At 41.0% G+C, this 23344-nt stretch overlaps 2 protein-coding genes across 3 annotated transcripts; one reads left to right on the forward strand and one right to left on the reverse strand.

Annotated features, from left to right (window-relative positions):
* Positions 1 to 1611: 1611 nt before the first annotated feature.
* Positions 1612 to 12841, reverse strand: agrp (agouti related neuropeptide). 2 transcript variants are annotated; one of them, XM_088613724.1, is made up of 5 exons: positions 12717 to 12841; positions 6396 to 6472; positions 4380 to 4627; positions 3288 to 3382; positions 1612 to 1963 (listed from the first exon to the last, which is right to left on the reverse strand). In XM_088613724.1, the coding sequence occupies exons 3-5, from the start codon at positions 4546 to 4548 to the stop codon at positions 1769 to 1771; spliced, it is 459 nt and encodes a 152-aa protein (XP_088469850.1). In that variant the 5' UTR covers positions 4549 to 4627; positions 6396 to 6472; positions 12717 to 12841; the 3' UTR covers positions 1612 to 1768. The 2 variants fall into 2 exon arrangements, with proteins under 2 accessions (XP_088469850.1, XP_088469851.1); XM_088613725.1 differs by lacking the exon at positions 12717 to 12841 and having other exon boundaries at positions 4380 to 4668; positions 6396 to 6463.
* A 25-nt stretch (positions 12842 to 12866) lies between these two features.
* On the forward strand, positions 12867 to 19749 carry atp6v0d1 (ATPase H+ transporting V0 subunit d1). The gene is made up of 8 exons (XM_088613723.1): positions 12867 to 13002; positions 14181 to 14352; positions 14612 to 14790; positions 15110 to 15189; positions 15720 to 15797; positions 15980 to 16156; positions 16741 to 16818; positions 17283 to 19749. The coding sequence occupies exons 1-8, from the start codon at positions 12873 to 12875 to the stop codon at positions 17442 to 17444; spliced, it is 1056 nt and encodes a 351-aa protein (XP_088469849.1). The 5' UTR covers positions 12867 to 12872; the 3' UTR covers positions 17445 to 19749.
* The last annotated feature ends 3595 nt before the right edge of the window (positions 19750 to 23344 follow it).

Raw genomic sequence — 23344 nt, forward strand, 5'->3', positions numbered from 1 at the left:
ATTGCACTGGGTGCCACAGAGTGCTTGTTTTCACTATAAACAGTGGCAGGTCTCTTGTGGGCCCAGAATTAGGATCAGGGTTTTAACATCTGTCTCAAGACACATTAGAATACACTCAGCACAGTAGTGAAGCCTGCAGATCCCAGGTTCTTAAGTGGTTGGTTGATGTATCTGAGTTTTGTGCTGCTGGGGTGGTGACAGCTTACTGTGTCTCAAATAAAAACTGCAGTTCAACACTGTGAGGAGCCCTGACTGCTGGGAGGCTGCAGGTGTCTGTTTGTGAGCACAGCTGTCAGAGCCGCAGCTCCGGAACAGGGCTCTCAGTACTCAGTTTCACAGTTCTCCTCCCCCAGGACACCCCTCAAGCTCTGCTGCAATCATTCAAGATGAAAACTTAGCAAATATGCAGTTTAAAATATGAAATCTTTTTTTCAAATACATTGTTTTCACAAAGAAAAAGGAGTCTGGATAAAAATACACTGTAAAATCACTGAATCCCCTTCACAGTGGGCTTCCAGACCTGATGGTTTCAAAGGGGGATGAACTGTTAATGAGGAAAGTCAATCTGCGCCTGTACAGAAAACACCGAGTTACTGTAAAATGTACAGGGCCAAGCTTATGTAATTCAGCGTTTAAATCACAGCAGAACAAATCTTCTGAAGACATCTCTCTGTCACCACTCATAAACTCCTGACAATAAAATTAGGAAGAACAGGGACTCCTTTTAAAATACAGTTGAAAGGGAATCATTATGAAATAGTTTTTTTCTGTGGTCATTTGTACTGTGTTGAAGATTCAGCTGCTCATTTCACTGCAGACGCCCAGGGCGATGGACTTCTGCAGTGAAAGCTGCTTTGTTGGAGGCCAGTTTACTGTGACCTTGTTCTCATGTGAAACGCCTGCATGCTGAAAACTGATAGGAGATAGGTTGGAAAAATTCTCTGAATTTCTCCTCAATTTATAGTTGCAAACAGACTGCTGGCCTTCCCAGGCTATCTCTGTGTTTGTTCACTGAAGAACTTTACTGCCCTCCAGAGCCTTTCATTTTAGGGGGAACAACATTCAGAGTCTGAATTTTCTTTATGGGAAATATAGGAAAACTAAATTTAAGGTCACTTTCATTCTTTTAGGTTTCTAATGCAGAAAACAAGTTCTCAGGCTGCAGCCACACAGAGTGAATGAGCCGTGAAGGGATAAAGTATTTCCATACTGTACATCTCTCAGATGCCATGTTCAGTTCTGGACCATGTATCCTTCAGTATACATGTCTGCACGGTTTGTTCATGCCTGTGATTGGTGGTCTTTAGGCGCTCTGGAAGGACTGGTGTCTTGTAACTGTCCCTGAGAGTGAGAGTATGAGCTGTTAGCTCTGGAGAGCAAGCTGTCCCTGAACTCATCTGTGTTTCACAAGCACAGGCTTCCAGCTGTTCCTGAGGGGAAACCTGCCACCCTGCTCAGGGTTTAAGACTGGGCATAGCAGGTGAGTTCTGGGATGAGAATGTATCGCCGAGCTGCACAGCGGTGATCCTGTACTGACAGGTGCAGTAAGGTCAGGTAGGCTGGGGTTTGTGAGGGACTGAGGTTATAGGACAGTCAAGACAGGAAGTGAGATTGGTCATTTTGCATCTCCTTTATTATGAATCAAATTCAATCTGAAACAAAATATAATTCTAATTATAGTCATAACATTTCTACAGAAGTCTAAAGATATACATGTTATCCTGCTGTTGCCCCGAGGTGGCTGGGATATGTACAGAGGCGGGTGCGGTCACTGGTGGCGCCCGTGCGGGCAGGCCTTGCTGACCCGGCGGCAGTAGCAGATGGCGTTGAAGAACCGGCAGTAGCAGGTGTCGCAGGGGTCACAGCAGGGCAGCTGGTGGCCCAGGCAGGACTCCTGGTGTCGGACACAGCGGCGTGGAGAGCGCACCGCGCGGCTCTGCAGCTCCACTGCTTCGGACACGGCCTGGCCAGAGGAGAGACAGGGCGTCACAGGAAATTCGAAACTCAGAACTGCGCAGCTGCGGAGAGGTGCTCTTCACTCACAGGCACAGAACGAGTAGTGTTCATTCGGGCATTCTGCCACAGTGCACAGCCCAGTCTGATACTTTAGCTTTGGATTATTATTAGATGGTTAGAATACGGTGGCCTGGTTGAACAGTAGTTAGCTTTTCTGCCTCACAGCACTCTGGACCTGGGTTCAATTAAAATCCTGAGGTACTATCTGTGTAGAGTCTGTATGTTCCCCCTGTGTTTGCATGGTGCATCAGGTGCTCTGATCTCCTCCCACTGTCCAAGGAAATTTGTTTTTTGCTTTTCGGAAAACCAGTCCTAGGTGTGCATGTATCTGTGTCTGTGCGCCCTGCGATCAACTGGCTTCTTGCACAGAGTGTATCCTGCCTTGCACCTGCCTAGCTCCTCCTTACCTTTAACCCTTAATGTATAAAACAGTTAGGAATAACATGGATTATTCAAATTGCTGTCATTAGGAAAAGGAACCATCCAAAAACATATGCACATATTATATTATATAATATATAATATAAATATATAATATAATATATCAGGTGGGTAGCTGCATCAGCATGCGTAGGCTGCAAAGGAAAACGTAATAGGTTTATTCCATGCTGAAAAGAGAAGAAAGAAAACAACATTTAGGCCATGGAGCTTTCTTCTCTTTTCAGCATGGAATAAACCTATTACTTGTTCTAATATAATATATCATGTATCATATATAATATGTACATATTATAAGAAGGAGGTAATGATATATATTAAATATTGTTGATTGAACCTGCCATCCCAGTTTCCAGGTGTGAGGTTTACCTGCCCGAGGTGAGTTCATCACCTGGGGGCAGGGGCCCAAGGTTTAATGTCTATTCATCCCTCTGTTGTCAGAAAACTGCTTTTCCTGATGAGGGTCACATCAGGCTGGAGTCTATTACAGGTGTCAGGGAGCAAGATGGGCTTGAAAGCCCATGACTGCTCTTCACTGGCATGGGACACCAGTCCATTGCGAGGCTGAGGCGGAAGGGACAGGTGAGAACAGCCATCAGACCTCACCTGTTTCCTACCTGATCACGGAGAGAGCATGCAAACTCCACACGGACAGACACTAAAGGCCAGAATCAAACACGGGATCCTGGATATGTGTGACATGAGCCCTATTTTCCATGCATCCTTGCTGGCCAGTTTTATAAATATGCAAACATTAATTTGCTTCAGGCAGAAAACATTCCCAACTGTATGCAGGAGTTGCCAGTGACAGTAGGGTGCTGTCAGGGCCTCACCTCCTCATCAAACAGCCCAATGTTCTCCACTAACATCGCCTCCTCAGATTCTGTGGACAGACGCTCAGGGTCCATCTTGGAGAGGGACCTATCACCTGGAAATGACACCATAGTTCAGGCACTGCTATACCGCATATTAATAAATAGGAAAAGAATACTATGACCCTGATATGTACTGTATGTGTTGTACAGCATTGCAGGAGATCATTGTACCACCCTAGGGAAATACAGTAGCAATGCCACTTGGAAGTTCCAGAATGTGCCTATTATTGTGTGAAAAGCCCAAAATATACAAATCTGCGAAAACGTAGAAGTGAGATTTATACTGCATCTCTTTATGATTTGTAATTACAGTATCTCCACAGCGTAATCCAGAGGGAGGCACTCTGCAGTACTGTGCAGTATAGGCAGGGACCACACAGAGTTTATCCATGTATAATTAGCTCTACCAGAAACTTCTCTCATAAAAAAATCTAATTTCAAAGCTCAGATATCAGAAAAGTTTGAGTCTTTTAGTGTCAATTAACTAATGTTTATCTATTGCTTATTTTTTCAAGAAGAAACTTGATTGTGGATAAAATGTTCAACTTCCAATTACTACACTTAGATACAAGTATCAAGAATGCGTGTAATGATGACTATTAATAAATAGCCTATATAGAGATCTCTGTATTCTTTATAGATCAAGTGACTCTGTACAAAGTGTCTTGTGAACAAGAAAGTCACAACATAGGATTTAACAGATGTGACTAAAATCATTCACAAAAAACAAAAAACAAAACCCTTGGCTTTGTAAATTCTGGGATTATCAGGAAACATAAAGATGCCAGAAAATATTTAGAGAATACAGCGATAAGTTGGTTTTTATAGTTCAGTTTGGAGCAGTCTACATTCGAACCATGCAAGATGTTTAATTTCATTGTCACATAAGAAAGCATCACACAGTTAGTTTTCCCCAGAATTAAATAATTCACAAGCACCACAGTACGACCCCAGACTGCCACTGCTCCATGTAACCACACCAGCGCGATGAGAGTGGCAGGCTGTGCTTATTCGTTGTTGTGGCCAGGCTGTCTGGGGGGGAGGACTGACCTGTCAGAGACAACGCCCTTGCTGGTCTGGGAAGGCTGGGCCAGGCATGCCTCCCTGTTCCACTGGCAGAGGCACCGTGCTCCTCCACACGGGCACCACCCTGGGCAGTCCCTGCAGCCACCTGGATCCCCAGAAGGACCCACCAGCACAGCAGCAGTGAGCTCCACATGGTGGCGCTGTGACTCCTCACAACAGAAAGCAGCTCCAGTCTCACGAAGGCTTTCAGTGATGGACTAACCCACACCAGTCTGCAAGGAGGACAGGCCTTCTTATTGGGAACCTTAGGCATCTTGAAAGCGGAAGTCATTAAGTTTAATTGTAGCCTTTATAAAAAACTATATGATGTTTTTTTTATGTTCAGTAATATTGCATGAGAACTTAAACATATTTCAAATTCACCCATACATTTTCTAACCACTTCATCACTTCAGGGTCACAGGGGAGCCAGAGCCTGTCCCAGCAAGCAACGGGTACAAGGTGGGATACACCCTAGATGGGATGCCAGTCTGTCCCAGACACAGCATAAATCAAACAATGCTTAATATTCCACATTACATTGTAAGTTACATTGCATATGAATAGATGACTTATTAATGTTTAAATTCCAGTGTCCCTCAGAATTCCCACTGTGCCAATGGGAAGCAGCCTGTTAAATCCCTCTACCAAAGGATGATGGGAAGGTTGTGTGTACTCCAACACAGAAAACAAGATGACATGTCAAGTATATTTATTAATATTTAGTTTTGCTGTTAACTTAATTTCACCTGATCTGATGAAGTGTTTAAATTGAACCCAGTACAGCGGATATTGAATAATATGAAAATGACAGCTTGTCTAAAACTGTCTTTCTGCTCGCAGTTTTGGAATTAATGCCAACTCTGCAATAGGAGAACTGAGGAAACGTTCTTCAGCACTGAAAACAGAAAGAGGCCCCAGCCTGTTCCTGCAGGTCTGTGTTGGTGTTGCTGCTGATAAGAAGTGCAACAGAATGATTCCTGGACAAGGTCAGTGTTTCATCTCAAACTGCTGGTTTCACTGGTCGGTGGTGAAACACACTATTGGTGCACTATTTTCTTCTAAAGTGTACACAAAATAAGAATAAAGTTCCAAACTCAAAACAGTGTTTGAATGTTTTTAAAGCATTTTGGCATATTTAGTTTTATTTTTAATCACTTTATCATTTTCCAGATAGATTTTGATATACAGCAAATATGGATGTCAAAGCGCTAAAGTTGTATGCTGCACAATTTGAAAGGAAAAATCAGTATGTTACCTTATGCTTTTAAGTACAACCAAACAATATGTAATATTAGCAGGTTTTCCATGGTTATTAAATCTATATTTATATAATTCCCTTATACTACAATAATTTAAAGACATTGGGTATATATAGTGCACACGTCATAAACAGGATCTAACAGGACAAGAATAGCACGTCTTTCTTTTACGGTCTTTGGCTTCAACTTCTTTGGAACTCTCCAAAATATTTCAAAAAAGGTTTGAGAATGGTATTAGAATTGATAGCATGTGAATTAAAGTTATAAAATTCACACACAAATTGCTCTAAATAACTTCATTCCCAAACTGATTTTAAACATCACAATCTAAACTAAACATTCTATAAGGCACGAAAAAGATCCTCATCCTCATTTGTAAGATTTGTGTTGCATCCGATGGAAAAATACCCAACAAGCTTGAATAAACAGTATCAAGACAGCTTCTCTCAGTGAAAAAATTGAAAATATCTGATTGAAAGGATTATCAGATATTTTAAGAAATATTTAAACGTTCAGGCACACAGAGACTCACCTGTTGCCTCTGCAGTATATGTGTTATGGTGGTGGGCACACGGGTGCCTTTTAGAAATCAAGTATGTTTAACAGGAGGATTCAAAATTGAACCTAGATCGCATGGAGCAAGCGATATCCCACAGAGTGCACATCCCACCGCATGCATATCCCACAGCGTGCATTTCTCACAGCGTGCACATCCCACAAGACAAAAATTTCAACTTACCAAACCTGCAGCCCCACTGCCTTGACCGAGTGGGATTCTTCTGACACAGTGACCCTGGGGTTCTGCTTTATACGGGTCTGCAGAAGTGGAAGGCAATGGACACATGATCAGGACCAGTGGGTGGGAGGTGTGGTTTCAATTTTCTTCTATATTGGCTTATCCATTCACATACAACCACAGCTTACATGTCTTCTCCCCAGAGAGACACTGCGTTCACCTGTTTATGTGCTCTAATCAAGAGAAAGGTCAGAAAATTGCTTAGAAAAATAATAAAGCCAAAACTGCACAAACAACTCAATATCCATAAAGAACATTTTGATTAAATTATGTTTAATCTTGTTATGCACTTTGTAGTAGTACGGCTTCTACCATGAATCTGTGTACGAGGTGCATATGGTGACCTACAAGGGCAATGTGATGGTGTGTCAGGATTTCCAGAAATCCTGTGATAACTTACAGGATATAATCCTGACTTTTCTGATAATTAATGGGTGTATTATAAGCTTGCCTTCATCAATGCTTAAGACAGTCATTTAATGAAGTGCCTTTCCTTACTCCCTTTTTTATAAAAAAAAGTTCAGTTATAAAACCCAAATTGTGAAGAGGACAGATTTCCTACCTGATTAGAGAGTGTTAAGATCGATTCAAGAAATGATTATGACACCCAGACAGAATAATATACGTTTGTTTTACATGAAAAGTTTAATTTAAAAAAATGTTTCAGCTTTCATCTTGTGCGTTGCAACTCAGCCTCTTCAAGGTAAATAGAGAAAATGATTTAGAGAATGGTCCCATTGTTGCATTGTAGGTATTTTAAGGTTAGCAAAGGGACTGTGATTCCATGCTCTGTAATTTACTTTTGAAGTAAAGCAGTAAGGCAGTGCTAGAGGCTTTTCTTGTGCAGTTATTCCTCAATGTTTTTTCTTTCAGAATCCATCTTTAATATGAGGTTGTTTGTTGCTTTGCTCTGGGTCATGGTGCTGTCACATGGCAGTAACTGCTTCTTCAAAACCATAAACAATTCACAATCCCCATGTCTGTGCCACTGACTTGCTTTTCATTCCCAAGCCTGGCTTCACTAGAAGCCCGTAGGACTCTTTAGAGTCCTTCGCCTGCTGGCATCATTTACAATTTCATTCTAATAATACATATAGCTAAAACTCAATAACACAGTAACAGTGAGATCAGGAAGAGTCAGGTTGATTTCAAAGAGCTGCAGGCCTTAAGGCAGATGTGGCAGTGCTGTTTTCTCTTGGTGACAGAGGCAAGCAAAGACAACACAGAAGTGTCTCTTAAGTCTTTGTACAGCTCTCTGCCCTTTGTGCTTACTTCCCACTCTGTCCACTCTGTGTCAGCTCCACTCTGTGTCAGAGTGCTTGTGGTAGTGTCCTACTTGTGGGACAGAGCACTGCTCCATCCTCCAAACCTTCTGGGTCACAATGGAAACAGATTTCCTATGCAGTAATACCCTTCTCCAAAGAGACAGGACTTCACTCCTCCTTACTGTGTCAAAGACTTCCCAGAAAAACATTAGAAAAGGAGAAACCTGTCAGGCATGTGTCAGTTATAACACATTAGTACTTAACACACCACGGACACCCCATATAATGTAATAACTGAAAAAGCACCTGGTACTTCTTGTCAGCAATAAATAGCTAATAACTAATACACACCCTTCAGATCTCACCAAAAAGGTGAGTATTAAACATGTACAAGGACTTACTCTGTTTTGGTAATAAAGTAAAGGTAATCTTATTGCGCATGTTACCAATTTTCCTAATTTCCCTTAAAAGAACACAACCCCATATATTCTTACATGAAACATTACAATCAGAATAACAATTTTTTTTAAAGCAGTATTCCCTTGAATGGATCTGCACTGTGCTCAGATACATGTGAACAAACCTGGGCACTGACAGATTTAGCAGCCCAGTTAACATTTCTTTTAATTTTTTCCATGTATTTTTCACCAGAAGATCATATGTCCTTTACTACCTAATTCAATTTTAAAAGTTAAAAAGAGCTTCAACTGAAAAAGGATGGGACTGAGCTTTTAAGACTTGATGACTCAGTTCTTAGATCCTGCCATACAAACAACAATCTGACTGAATAATTGCTTTTCTGCTGAAGCCTTGATTAGATCGGTCAGCCTCTGAAGGACCTATTACAGAAGGAATTTCTTGTTAGACTGTCTTTTGAGTGGGAGCTACATTCATGGTTAACATCTTATTTCCATTGTGTAAAATAGCAGGAGGAACGTATGAAAAACAAATAAAGACATTCTCCATGTATACCTTCTTTTTGAAAGTTTAATATGTGTTTCCTTGTATTGCTTCCCAGTTCAGATGTTAAGATTTATTATGCAGATACATGTGCTCATTTCTGTTGCTGTTGTGTATATTTCTCATGTCACTTCATATGTAGAAAACAAATGTCATATGTGTTTCCCATTTAAATTAAATTTGATTGCTAGTTTATTTTTAACGGTCAGTGTTTGTCAGCTTCTCTTTCATCTGGAGGAAAATATTTCAGCTCTTCTTTTGTAGTTCTGTGTTCCTCAGACACTGCTTACGTAAGAACAGAAGGTTGAAAATGAGAGGTGCCATTCAGCTCATCTTGCATATTTGGTGTTTCAATAGCTAATTGATCTGAGGATCTGAATCAACTCATAGTAATCAAAGTATCTACAGTATTATATCAACATGGTTGATTGTTTGTGCCAAAATCCCACAACCTTTTGTGTAAACAAATGCTGCCTGGTTTTGACTTTGTCAGCACCAGTTGTCCTGATGTGCTAATTGCATTTGAGCAGTTGTAGAGAAATAAAAAAGACTCAGTTACCTTCTCTAGATCAGTGTAGGATTACATTAACTCGTTTATTGTAATATCCTCTTTAAACACCTGCCTTAGAACAGCCCTCAAGCATTTCATTTCGACTTGTGAAACAAATGGGACATCCTGGAAGTCTCCCCATAGTCCGACTACACCAGAACAAACTGCCTTAGGAACAGGGTGCAAAGGAACTGAAAATGTTGCTTTGGTCTGGTGCTGTGTGCTTTCACAGGGAATACACTGTCAGGCAGACTATACTTTCACCGGGTGTATGTTTTCAGAGATTGTTCTGGAGTATCATGATCTGGTCCTTTGTGTCTGAACCAATGTAAGAGGATAAGATAAGATGAGATCACTTTATTAGCCATATACATTTTCTTGTATTAGGAATTTGTCTTTTCGCATACCCCAACTTGCTCTCCATGAAACACACAGCCAGGGAGAGAAGCTGGGGGTCAGAGCGCAGGGTCATTTATACAGCACCCCTGGAGCAGTTGGGGTTAAGGGCCTTGCTCAGGGGCCCAACTGAGTAGGATTCCTCTGCCGGCTGCGGGATACGAACCTTCCAGTCACAGGTGCAGATCCTGAGCCACAGAGCTACCGCACTGCCCCTTTTCTTTTTTTTTATGTAATCAAATATTTAACTTTTTATTACTAAGGAAATGTTATATATCCTATGTGTTATTTTATTTATAATTTGTTATCATGTAAAGATACTGAAATGTTTTTATTATACCATTTAAATGTATTTTATAAAATTGTTCATTTTTATTATTGATTATGTAATAAAGGTCACATCTGGTGCATAACATTGATGTATAACATTGTGTTTCTGGAAAGAAGCCATCATTGAAGTAGGAGTGCATGTTATAATAAAGACCTCATATTTAAGAGATCACTTTATTAGCCATATACAATTTCTTGCATTAGGAATTCATCTTTTTGCATACCCCAACTTGCTCTCCATGAGACACACAGACAGGTAGAGAAGCTGGGGGTCAGAGCACAGTGTCAACCATTGTACAGCACCCCTGGAGCAGCTGGGGTTCAGGGCCTTGTTCAGGGGCCCAACGGAGTCAGATTCCTCTGCCAGCCGTAGGATCTGAACCAGCAACCTTCCAGCCACAGGTGCAGATCCTTAGCCACAGAGCCACCGCTCCACTCATATTTTGCTTTATATGGTAATTCCTTAAACATCAGACATTTACTGAAGTTTTAATGATTTCTAATGGCAAAAATAACAGAAACAGACTTGGAGATGAGATGTGCAGTTTTTGGGACTGACAGGGGTGTTGATGTTATGTGCAGGGATCTAAACTGCTGCAGTTCCTCCACTTCTCATATGCCTGTTATACACAAGGGCCTTTAGAAAAAGACAACCTGTTCAAATTAAGCCATAGAAAATTCCCAGAATAGCTTTCTTTATAGTGGCAAAATTAACAAAGAAAAACAGCAGCCAGCAGAGGTAGTGTGTGATCCTAAATGTAAAAATAAGCCACCTGCATGTTCAATTTACTGCTCATTTGAAGTAATGGAACATTTTAAACAGCCTGTGATTAAAAACCCATTTTATCTGAATAAAGGTAATATTAAATTATTTTGCTAATGTGCTGCTTAGAGAAGGCAGAAATCAGGGAATATTGCAAGTGATGAGTACTGATATACCTCTGAAAGAGGCCACATCTCAATATTACTGTGGTTGTTTTGTATAAAGGAAATTACCGCTTCACAGAACACCAGACTGAAAAAAATGTCACAGTAATTTGTAACATTTTTCAAAGCAAGTAAATGGCAGGATGTTTTTTGTTTTTTCTGATGATACTTTAAAGAGAAATATTCCAGCTGTAGTTAAAACAAATCTGCAATAAAAGATGTTTTTGATTAATTGCAGTGGTGTGAGCAAGGGATGTGTGGAAGGGAAAGTGAAAAAGTGAGGGCTGGGGAGGTTATATGGGTACACTAGGCTAGGCAGTCCCATACACAAGAACACAAATACAATGACACTCACAGTGCATGCAGGGGGCTTCATTGCAGCTTTTTAGCACAGTCTTATAGCACAGTACAAAAAGTACAAAAGTAATTGAAACCCCTCACTCTATTCACAGCCGTTCTATACTAATCACATGATAATATCACCAATAATATATCATACTGTATATTTTAACTAACCGGTTATTACCTGGAGTGTAGTATGTATTTACAAAGGAACAAGTAATAGGTTTATTCTATGTTGAAAAGTGAAGAAAGAAAACACAACGTTTTGGCCGTGGAGCCTCAGGTGAGCTCAACGTTGTGCTTTCTTTCTTCTCTTTTAAGCATGGAATAAGCCTATTACTTGTTCCTATGCTACCCACGTGTAGTTACACTGCATGGAAGCCCTAGTGGTGAATCTGTGGAATTGCAGCCCTTTCCTTGGAGGGACAGCCCCAGGATGCAAACGTGTAAACACAGCTCAAGTGGTGCTGTTCTGCAGAAATAAAGACTTTACGCGAGAGAATGTGAGTTTACAGTCCTGTTCCTGAAAGGAGGTACTCTTCACATCCTGCTTTGCCATGCCCTTGAAGAGACTTTAAAACTCAGCTCTGCTGTGTCTGTTGTCAGAGTTTGAGCCTTTGCAGGGAGAGCATCGCTGCTGTGCACCTCTGTTTAAATGTTCCTCCATGCTACTAGCCCCAGTGTTTTTACTCTACTTTTCACTGTATCTAGAGCTAAGCTAAATTATGTTTAACATCCTGAGAACCCACTAATATCTCACATTTGTTGGCATAATAATTATAAGGGAACAAGTAACAGGTTTATTCCATGCTGAAAAGAGAAGAAAGAAAACACAATGTTTCGGCCGTGGAGCCTTCTTCAGGTGTGAAGAAGGCCACCTGAAGCCACCTGAAGAACGCTTCACGGCCGAAACATTGTGTTTTCTTTCTTCTCTTTTCAGCATGGAATAAACCTATTACTTGTTCCTTTGCAGCCTACGCATGCTGGCGCAGCTACCTACCTGAACTACTATAATAATTATAAGCAGATGATATAATTATAAAGAATCTGCTGATCTTTGCAGGTGTTTAGTAAAACACTGGCATTAATGTGAAAGGTCATTTCTGATACCCACCACTTTCAAATAATCTTATATTGATGACATAACATTATTAAAGAACTAAAGTGCCTACAATCAGGATTGTGTCTCACATTGCTCTGCTCTATTTCAAACGCTTTCTATTGTCTTCAGACACTTTAATAACATTTAAAAACATTTTATTTTTAGAAACATAACCTTCAATTTAAAAACGTTACATAGCACAGTGTATCTGCCCGGCTACAGTAGATACTAGTTATTAAACATTAAGCATGTCTAATCTACGTAGATAGGTGCTAACGAACATAAAATATCAACAGCAGTCATAAAACACAGAAATTAAAAGACACCACAAATGAGCTCAAACTAGATACTGTAGAATATCCCAACCCGCTGGATACTGTATTTATACTCACACTGACGTCAGCTCCAGCAGGCGGCCCGTCACATGATCGGACAAGTCACGTGCCTTCACTTCCTGCTGCCACAGCCGGGACTCTGAGCGCTGGAGCTGGAGGTGTTTTTTCTCATCCGACTATATAATTTATTCTAACAAAGAACAGCAGGCAAAAATGTCCAGCTTTCCGGAGCTGTACTTTAACGTGGATAATGGCTACCTGGAAGGACTAGTGCGCGGCTTTAAGGCTGGGATCCTGTCACAGGGCGACTATTTGAACCTGGTGCAGTGCGAGACGCTGGAGGGTAAGTGGATGGCCTGCGACTCGTCATGTTTCAGGATTTTAAATTGCTGCAGAAATATACGCCGCCTTTTTGTACGTTCTGTCGGTACTTTCTTGGGCGAGGGAGTGGGGTGGCGAAGTTGAGACAAGATGCCCGTCTGCTGTTGGGGCCTTGAGTTTGTTGACAGCCGGGACTCGCTGTCGATTCAGAGATACAGACTGGCCGCACAGACCCAGAGACACCCGTCCGCGCTCGTATTCCTCGGGCCTTGGGCCCTGTGCCGGGGAGACGAGCCCGGGCGAGCCGCCCACCGTGCACTGGCGGAGCCCTGAGCCGACTCCTCAGCTGCAGGGGCGAGTCTAGCCGGCCGATTTAGCATCAGGGTCATGTGCTGAGTTAGAGGTTTGGTGTTCTGTTTTTTTAGGTACGGAAACAAACTAGTTGTTTCGAGTTGAGAGGTGGGTTTTCTTTTGGGACACTTTTACATTGTTAAAATAACAAACAAAGCGTTTGGTGTATTTTGTTTTCATGTAAGCAGAAGTAACGAGCGCAGCTGACGGAGGTGCCACCTGCCCCCTGTGAGAGCGGCAGTAAAATAATTCACACCCGCATACTCAAGGCAAACGCTTTGCTTTGCCGAGAAAACCGCTCTCTTGGACGACAGAGTGAAATGTGTGTTTTTCAATTTGGTATGATACTGAGCACTGACCGCCTAGGTGTTAATTGAGTTTCTTTGAGACCAGTGACACTGATTGATGTGCCAGTCATGACAGGCCTGTTGCAATTACTGCTTTTGTAAACTAATCTGCCAGAACAGATTTTGTGCCAATATTAATAAACACAGTATCCTGCAAATTCATTTTTTTTAGTGGTGTATCAGTGCCTTAGGTGCTCTTTACTGTATCTTCCAGCTCAAGCTCTCTTTGTAGCGAGCCCCCCTCAACCACACACAGTATTTAGGATTTGTGTACCAACAAAGAAATGTGTTGACACAGCAACATTCCTGGGTTGTGGTGGAAAACAGGCAGTTGCTGAAACACATTTTGCTGTAAAATTTCCAGCCTTGGGCTTTCTGTTCTGCTTTCTCAGGAGGGGCTATTACGCCACTCAAAAGTGGGGCATTTGAGCTAAGAGTGTGGTGCAGTGGTTGGGCTTTGAGGGCTCAGGTGCCTGATGTATGTGCTCGCCATCTTTAACAGACCTGAAGCTGCACCTTCAGAGCACGGACTATGGGAACTTCTTGGCGAACGAGGCCTCCCCCCTCACTGTCTCTGTCATCGACGACAAGCTGAAGGAGAAAATGGTTGTGGAGTTTCGCCACATGAGGAACCAGTCCTACGAGCCACTGGCCAGCTTCATGGACTTCATCACGTAAGTGGGCACTGCAGACGAGAGATGACAGTACAGGCGGCAAAGCGGAACAGGAAGGAAAAGATAAAGCTCATAAGATGTCTAAAACAAAAAAATACAGAAAGGAAAATACAGCAGTTGTTGAGGACATGGGCTATCCCCAGTGATTTTATTGACCTTAATTTTTCACTAATTCTGGGCTTCACTGCTGTTACTCTCGACAAGCCAGGCCCAGACTGTTCGCTGGCAGTGACTGGTCTCTCTGCTGTGTTGTTTGTAGGTACAGCTACATGATTGACAATGTGATCCTCCTGATAACGGGCACCCTGCACCAGCGTTCCATCTCTGAGCTGGTGCCCAAATGTCATCCCTTAGGCAGCTTTGAGCAGATGGAGGCAGTGAACATTGCTCAAACCCCTGCTGAGCTCTACAACGCTATCCTGGTGGACACACCTCTGGGTGAGCAGCTCCTTACAGTGTGCAAAGCGTAGGACTGGTGAATAGTGAATCAGATCAGCGCTTTAACATTTTCATCTCATAACAGTCACAGGTGCCCAACCATTACAACTAGGATTCTCCCTACAAGTGTAAATTTTAACACAAATGTTTTAGTCTAAGAATAGGGATCTCTTTTTCAATTAAAAAACATAAATAAAATAATTTTTAGGTTTCCATAATATGTTAATAGTCACTTTGTTCATTTTAAGTACATTCATACTTTTAATGATAAACTTTAACATGCCATCCTCACAAGTCCTTTAAATGTTCTGTCTTTCAGCTGCCTTCTTCCAGGACTGTATATCTGAGCAAGACCTGGATGAAATGAACATTGAAATTATCAGGAACACTCTTTATAAGGTGAGGTTGCCCGCAGACAGGAGGAGCAGCAGTTTTTCTGTTTTCTCTCCAGTGTGGAATCTGTGAAGAGTCTCCACATCTTCCTCTTCTGGCTGATGGCTGACATTCAGCTGAATACCCACCCAGTTTTCAGGATTTAGGGTGTGCTGATACAGACTTTTTAGTACGTAGTACTGGGTAGAACCCAGTCTATAATGGTGAGCATGCCATGGCTACACAAGGACAAATAGTAACCTACAAGAGAAACGGAAAACAGTTGTGCAATGGGTCACAACCCACAATAAGTTAATAGCTAATGGTCGACAGCTGCCAATCCCTTCACTGGCCAGACAGTTCAAGATTGTGGAAACAGGAAGTTCCCCAGTGCAAAAGGTACAGAAATCACCCATGAAGGCATCTGTGCCATGAACAATTACCTTCATGTGGGTAAACTTTTTTTCTTGATTATTGTAAAAAAACAAAAACAAATGTTAAGTGTGATGTTTTGGTGTTCTGTTTTTTCAGTGCTTTCCCTGCCTTTAATTTCTTAGGCTTACCTGGAGTCTTTTTACAAGTTCTGCTCAACCCTGGGCGGCACTACAGCAGACACCATGTGTCCTATCCTTGAGGTGAGCTAATGCAGGTCATCTCATCATGCTGCACTATCTCCTACAGCTTTAAATTCTATCTCTGTATCCTTTTAGGAAACTACTTCCAAATCAACTAGAACAGATATTTTAGTCTCTATTAAATGACTGTAGTTGAAAGTAGGCCCACTGTAGCAAAGCTGACTGTGTGTGTCCGTCTGCAGTTTGAAGCCGACAGAAGAGCTTTCATCATCACCATTAACTCCTTTGGGACGGAGCTGTCAAAGGAGGACAGGGCCAAACTGTTTCCTCATTGTGGGAAGCTGTACCCGGAGGGACTGGCCCAGCTGGCCCGGGCTGATGACTATGAGCAGGTCAAGGCAGTGGCAGACTACTACCCTGTGAGTGTGCTGAGGTTGACCTGGGTGTGAAGGTGGGGCTGGGTGTCCTGGTAGGCACTGCTGGCTGCTCAGTGTGACGCTGTGATGATGGTGATGTGTAGCACTATGGTGAACCAGATGGGCTGCTTCTATTTTCTATGCTGTTATACACTGTAATCTTGCTTAACGTCCTCACTTGAGTTTTTGGCTGAACCAGTGAAGGCCTGGTGGACTAATCCGCCAGTCTATCAATATACTACTGAATAGGCAAAATTCTGCTAAGTATGTTGTCAGCAATTATAAATAATCCTGTGTGGAATAGAAAATCTATTGTCAAATAATTGTTAAAGATCGATGATGACAAATAATGAAGCAATAATTGTAATGCTTACAGTCCACCTAATACAACTATTAGTGTAAAGACAGATGGCAATGTGGAATCCCACGATAAATTAATAATTTGCCCTTTTAAATGAATCATTGCTTGACTGGCAACAATGCATACGTTTTTTTATACTGCTTTCACCAGTTTCAACAGCTATGTGAGCGAAGCAGACTGAAGAGTTGTAGCTGGATGAAAACAATGTGTTCTATGTCTATTGCAGGAATATAAACTTCTTTTTGAAGGGGCTGGGAGTAACCCTGGAGATAAAACTCTTGAAGACAGATTCTTTGAGCACGAGGTGAGGAACGTGAAAGCTCTAGGGAGATTCTGGATGGGCGTTATCCTTAACACATTTGTTTGTCTGCTTTACTGCCACATGCTTCATTATGAAAACAAGTATAGCAGTAGTAATGCCAAGAAAGATCAAGGCAGGACATTGCTGTTAGCTACGCTGTTTACATATTGCATGCTGGAGAGGCGTATTACAGATCCCTTTAACAGGCCAATTCTAAGTTTCTACAGAGGGTATTGCAACATAATTTACAAAAAAAATAGATTGAGAAATCCAAACTTGAGCTTTCTTTTAAGGAGCTCTATGATGGTTTGGCTTTTGAGTTAGCATTTTATTTTCTTTGGTTGGTTTGTTGCACATCTTGAGCAATTAAAATGTATAGAACTGTACTTGAGAAGTTATGAACATTTGACCTAAATGTTGAAAAGTGGTTTTGTCCGCATGTGGATCACATTCTGTATTGTTTTCAGGTAAAGCTGAACAAGTTGGCTTTTCTGAACCAGTTCCACTTCAGTGTGTTTTATGCCTATGTGAAGCTGAAAGAGCAGGAGTGCAGAAACATCGTGTGGATCGCCGAGTGCATTGCTCAGAGACACAGAGCCAAGATCGACAACTACATCCCCATATTCTAAAGCAAGCTCTGCAGAGCTCTGCACTGGCAGGTTGTATGTGATGGTCTATCACTTTGTATGATCATTTCAAAAATTATAAAAACCATACAAGGAAAATTATATTGTACTGTTATATGAAGTGTCTAATCTCTTTTTTTTTTAATTGGCTAGTTTAGTTATTTAATTGGTATTGTTTCTAGATGGATTTTAAGAAATAAAGGCGCCAAATGGAAATTGAGCCTGGTTCTGTCTAGCTAGCATCAGGTTATTCCTAGCAAAAAAATTGGATTTGTCTTTATTTTACATGTATTCCTGGGATCTGGCTACAGAAAGCATGGTTCATTATGCAATGTCATCATCACCTGATCTGCAGTTTCCTGAAGAGTTTCATGCTCCTAGTACGTTCTCACCCATGTAAAAGGTGATGTTCACAGAAACACTGTGTTCTTAATTGTTACAGCTTGAAAACAGTTGTTCTTAATGTGAAAGTCTTGTGATTCCCTTGATTCTTTCAGAATTGCTGCTCATTTGGTTCAAACTGTAATAACCCTCTGGGTCAGTGAGAACCATTTTACCTGATGGGTTTTTATTGTGAAACACAACAGATTTGTTATTGAGGGTTTAAGTACAATACAATGTACAAGTTCAGTTTATTTTAATTCCTTCATTGTTACCATTAAATTGCCCTCTAAGAATCTAGTTGTACAAATTGAGTTGGTGTTTTTTGTAATCGTTTTCCTTTAATACTTTAGATTTTGCCCAATTTTTCCAGTTTTTTTTGTTGCTGCTGTTTGTTTTCTGTTCACTGATCTGTCAGTTAAGCTGAAACGTGTCCTACTGCCTTTAGAAAAGGCCTCTGATGGGACATAGTCAGTCTGATAATCTTCACAGCCTAAGACACACAAGCGAGTGATTCAGACTGGTTTCTTGCTTCGCTGAAGCTGGACATTCCCTTATTCTCAACACTTTCACAAGCCCCAGAACTGCATGCTGACCAGAGGACCAAATGGTTTGTATGACTCGTCCGGGACTGAAATACTTGTTACTGGCCCTAGATTTCTTGCCATATTCATTCTGATAGTAGTACACAGTGATGGGTATCTCAGACCCAGAAGTGCATCACCAGAACTCACACAGTACAGAACACAGACTGGAAGAGCCCTCAGTAACAATCTCAGCCGCAGGGGCACCTGGAGAACTGCAGTGGCTTCTGTTCCAAAGCAGAACTTCAGTTTTAGTGTTACTTACAGTATGCATGTTTGAGAAACTTATAACATTCCACTGTCAGGTGTTATTTCAGTTGTTTGTATGGATGTAGAATTTTGTTTTTCACTGAATTTTGTTGTGGACAACCAGGTGTTGTTCCCTTTATTGTTTCAAGCAAGCAGTGTTGCTTCTAGGGTTCTGTTTCTCATCACCTCTTTCAGCATGTTGCATGTAATGTATAGATCCCATATTTGAGTAGTCAGAATTGTGTTTCTAAAAGGAATATTCTCCGTCATGAGTGCTCAGTTAAAATATCTGGGTGTGCTGTTTGATTTTCACCGTGATCCGGATGGCCAATCTCTGTGAAAGCATTAAAACTGAAAGAAAAAAAGCTTTTGTGGCAAATGTGTCAATGAGGGCGTCAGTGTAGATTAAAGTTTAAAAAATATGACAGAAGAAAACTTTGAGTAAGACACATTAAAAATAAGTTATGAAGCCAACTCCTTCTGCAGGGCTCCACTTTCTCCAGATTTATTGAAACAATGTTGTAATTATAGACTGTTTTATACTGTACTGTAATGGTTTGGGCATCATAACAAACGTGCTTAAACTTGGGGTTCACAACCATATTTGTTTTCCTTGTTATTTGGGGTTATGTGGTGGAGGTTTGATGTTGTTTTGCCATGAATAGTACAAAGATGGAATGTGGCTTAGATGGAATAATCACTTTTTCAGTAATGTGTGTACTGTGGTTGGATGGACTCATGGGGTTCTGTCTGCTAGCTATGTCGGTTCTGTCTAGAAGCAGCTTGGTTGAGCTGTGCTCCTTCCCCTCATATAGATGAAGACTTTCTTGGAAAGTATACAGTAGCAGCAGAATTTAAATTATTGTAATGGAATTGATCAAATGAAGTTGTATTATGTGGAAGAAAATATTTAACATTTAAAATAATATGTATAGTTTATGAAAAAAATGCCTGACTCTTTGTAAAGCTTCATTGTGCTGTATATATTTGTGTGGCTGACTGCCATCTGGGATTCAAGATGTGCTCCTAATCTGGTTTCCTGTTGTGTGCATATTGTGTTTATCTTCAGTGTGACAATAAACACCTACCCTCAATTACATGGTGCAGAGTTTATTTTTTGTGGACATATGTTTAGAAATGGAGCTTAGAAACAACACATCTAAAGACGATTTGAAAACAAAATCCAAATTATAGTACCTTAAAATTCCTTGTGCTTGGTACTTTGTGTAATTATTTGTACTCCGTAATCAGAGTGTTTTGGATTAATTTAGAATTTGATTAAATTGTGTTTTTGGTCACTTAGCATTTTATTGAACTTGCTGAAAAATTGAGTTAATGTACTTTTTATGTAACACCACTGTTGCCACCTTCTCACCTGATTATGTCAGATCTTGCCAATTAAGCAGGGTTGGGCTGGTCAGTACTGGGAGAGATGACCTTTGAAGAAAACTGGGTCACTGCTGTAAGTGATGTTGGTGAACCAGTAGGTGATGCTCTTCCTTCTGCAAGAATTTTCCAAGAATTGCCCCAGTATGGTGACTGGTACCACTGTTGTAGCAGATGCTGTCTTCTAAATGAATGGAGAGGTTCATTGAAGGTTTCATTTCATACCTCTCTACACCTATTCTGACTTAACACTTCTTGATTGGCCTCTCTTTCTGTCCCCTGCTCCCGCCTCTCGCTCCTCCTCTCTCCCAGCCTTTGTTCTCCCGCTACATTACCTTTGCTGACTGCCCTGTCTTTCTCACACCTGAAGAAGGGTCCATGGCCGAAACGTTGGGTTTTCTTTCTTCTTTTTTTCAACATGGAATAAACCATTACTTGTCTCTCTTTGAGTTGTTGGCTTTTCTAGGTATTAAGTGAAATAAAGATGATTTTTGCTTGTCTGCCTGGTCTGTGTAGTGTGGTTGCTCGAGCATAATGGTTGTCGTACATCACCCATTGGGATGAAGGGGAGGTGTCTCCTATATGTTAAGCATTTTGGAATCCTTTGGAATGAAAACAGTATATAAATGCATAGGAGATTGTGAGTAAATGACATAAAACATTTTCAGCTTGTAAAGATTAACTTTAAAAAATAAGCTTCTGTTTCTAATCATGTTTAATGTTTTGTTAAAACTTTTGCCTAATGCAAATGTATTTATAGAGGCTGTAACTATGGACCTGCCAGTACAAAAATATTTGTACTTGTACCTGCTGTGTTTGGTCAATCCTTTGGAAAACACCAGAATTAATGTACATCTGCATTTCTTCATAAATATGCTTATTATTCAATGGAAATGACTACAAGTAGGTTTACAAAGGTTACAATAATGTTTTCATTCCTGAACAGAGGAGATTGTTTCCTCCTTACAGAAGTTATCAATAGCCTGAAAAGTATTGACAAAAGCAATTGATTCAACTTCAGAATTGGAAATTTAATAAGCACTTAGGGAGACAGTTAGCTATAGGGATCCATACAAATTCTCAAGTTAATATTCATAGATGGTCCTGGATGTATCCCACCTTGCGTCCCTTGCTTGCCAGGATAGGTTCTGGCTTCCACTGACCCAATATTGGATAAAGCGGATAGAAAGTTAATAGATGGAATTTAATACCATTCCACTATTTAGTCCAGTGTCACATCAACTGAAAAGTCTAATGCCTAAATTTGACTCCTAAATTGAGTATTTGGACCTTAGGACAGGATGTAATATATGAGTTGGCACATGTTTAATTTCTTCTGCAAAATAAAAAAAGCTTAATAAATCACTTCTGGGAACATTAAACACACCTTTATTTGCTATTTGAAAAATAACCACAAGGGGGGGCCATTATCTTAGCAAAAATACTGCGTTTTTTACTTCCTTTTACCTGCAGAGGGCAACGTTTGTGATCTTATCCACTAATACTGCCACAGGGCTGTCTCTTTAGGCGTACACAGTAGCTGAAATATAGCTTTAGAAATGAACAGTACAAGAAATGAGGGAAAGCATGTTATGTGTGGGCTTACATGATTCCTGAATTGTCTGCTATGGTGGAGCACAAGTGGAGCTGGCAGTGTAATTACAACAGTGTTATATTAAACATGAGCCTGATTATCTCGGTGGCACACACCACTCTTCTGATACAGACATGTACACTGGCCACTCACGTGGCACAGAAATTATTACACAGTTGCTATGGAGACAGTTGTACACTGTGATGGGAGCCCAGTCCTGTCTGGACACATTAGGGTTAAAGTGCTGTAGCAGTAAGAACCGGCAGATTGGATGAGCAAACCTCAGCATGGTTATGGAAAGAGCTGGATCCAACTGTTTGGATTTCCTGGTATCCTTCCGGAAACAGCTGGACTTGATCCTTGGGTCAATAGGCTACTGAGCAATTAAATGAACATTTTTTATGTACCTATGTTCTTATTTTTAACATCAATGAATCTGAATTAAAAACATTTTCCTTTCTAAATCTGCATAACAATTTAAAATAAAATTTTAAAGTGTGCTTTGGATAAACCCAATCTTGTTTCTAAAAAGAAGGTTTCAATTACAAGCCGTAGAAAGCTATAAATTGCTTTTGAAAGCACAGATTCTGAATCCACTGTTATACAAATTTAGAAACATAAATTCCAGCCCTAATGAGACAGTAAAAGGAGAACCTGAAATATTGCTGTCTTTAAGATTAATGTTGATTGATGGTGATTATTGTTTCAACATCTCATCTTAAACAAACTACAGGTGTGTGTGTGAGAGGGGATCATCTTGCCAGCTGGATCATGCTGGGACACTATGAAAGCTGTGAAAACATCCTTGGGCATTTACATAAGCAACTGGGTTTGTGTCAATTTTGTGAGTGTGAACATGAATCTCTTCTTCCTGCTAAAGCAGCAGGTTATGGCTTGATGCATCTGCTGATGTGGGGTGTCCATGCTCACCTGCCACACCTGCCCTCCTGCATCCACACCTCTATTCCTGCAGCCACACTCCTCTCCGGCAGCCACACTTTCTGTCCTGCAGCCACACCTCCCTTCTGCATCCACACCTCTATTCCTGCAGCCACACCTCCCTTCTGCATCCACACCTCTATTCCTGCAGCCACATCTCCCTTCTGCATCCACACCTCTATTCCTGCAGCCACACTCCTCTCCTGCAGCCACACTTTCCATCCTGCAGCTGCACCTCCCCTCTTTCAGCCACACCTCCCCTCTTCTACAGCCAAACCACCTGGCACTAAAACACTGTATAAAGATTATTTAATTTCTCCAGGAAGGAGTTTCAGTTTCAAAGAAGCCCCTAATGTGCCTCTGTTTTTCTGCCACAGCTTTAAAAATTAATTTTGTCAAGTCTATAATTCCAACTTTCATGTTCATTCATACACCTCTATTCTATCTACCAGACAAGTGTTACAGTCTGTGCTGATTCTATTTTGTATCCTGGAGCTGTTTTTCCTACACTTGGGTTTCGAACTGGGACCCATCCCTGGTCAAAATTACACACTTACATAAAGAGTTCAGAGGTTCTCCCCATCAATGGGCAGATTTCAGTAGGCTTACAGACAAAGAGAAACTGAACCAGGGTGTCAAGAATATCAGTCAATTAGTCATGTGACAAAATAAAACAGGACATGTTTCAAAGCTTGGTTTCTTCCCACAGTCCAAAGACATGGTGGTGGGTTAATTGGCTTCTGGAAAAACTGGCTCTGGTGTGAGTGTGT

This window comes from Lepisosteus platostomus, chromosome 20 (assembly GCF_059453375.1).
Source record: "Lepisosteus platostomus isolate fLepPlt1 chromosome 20, fLepPlt1.hap1, whole genome shotgun sequence".
Classification (NCBI taxonomy): domain Eukaryota; kingdom Metazoa; phylum Chordata; class Actinopteri; order Semionotiformes; family Lepisosteidae; genus Lepisosteus; species Lepisosteus platostomus.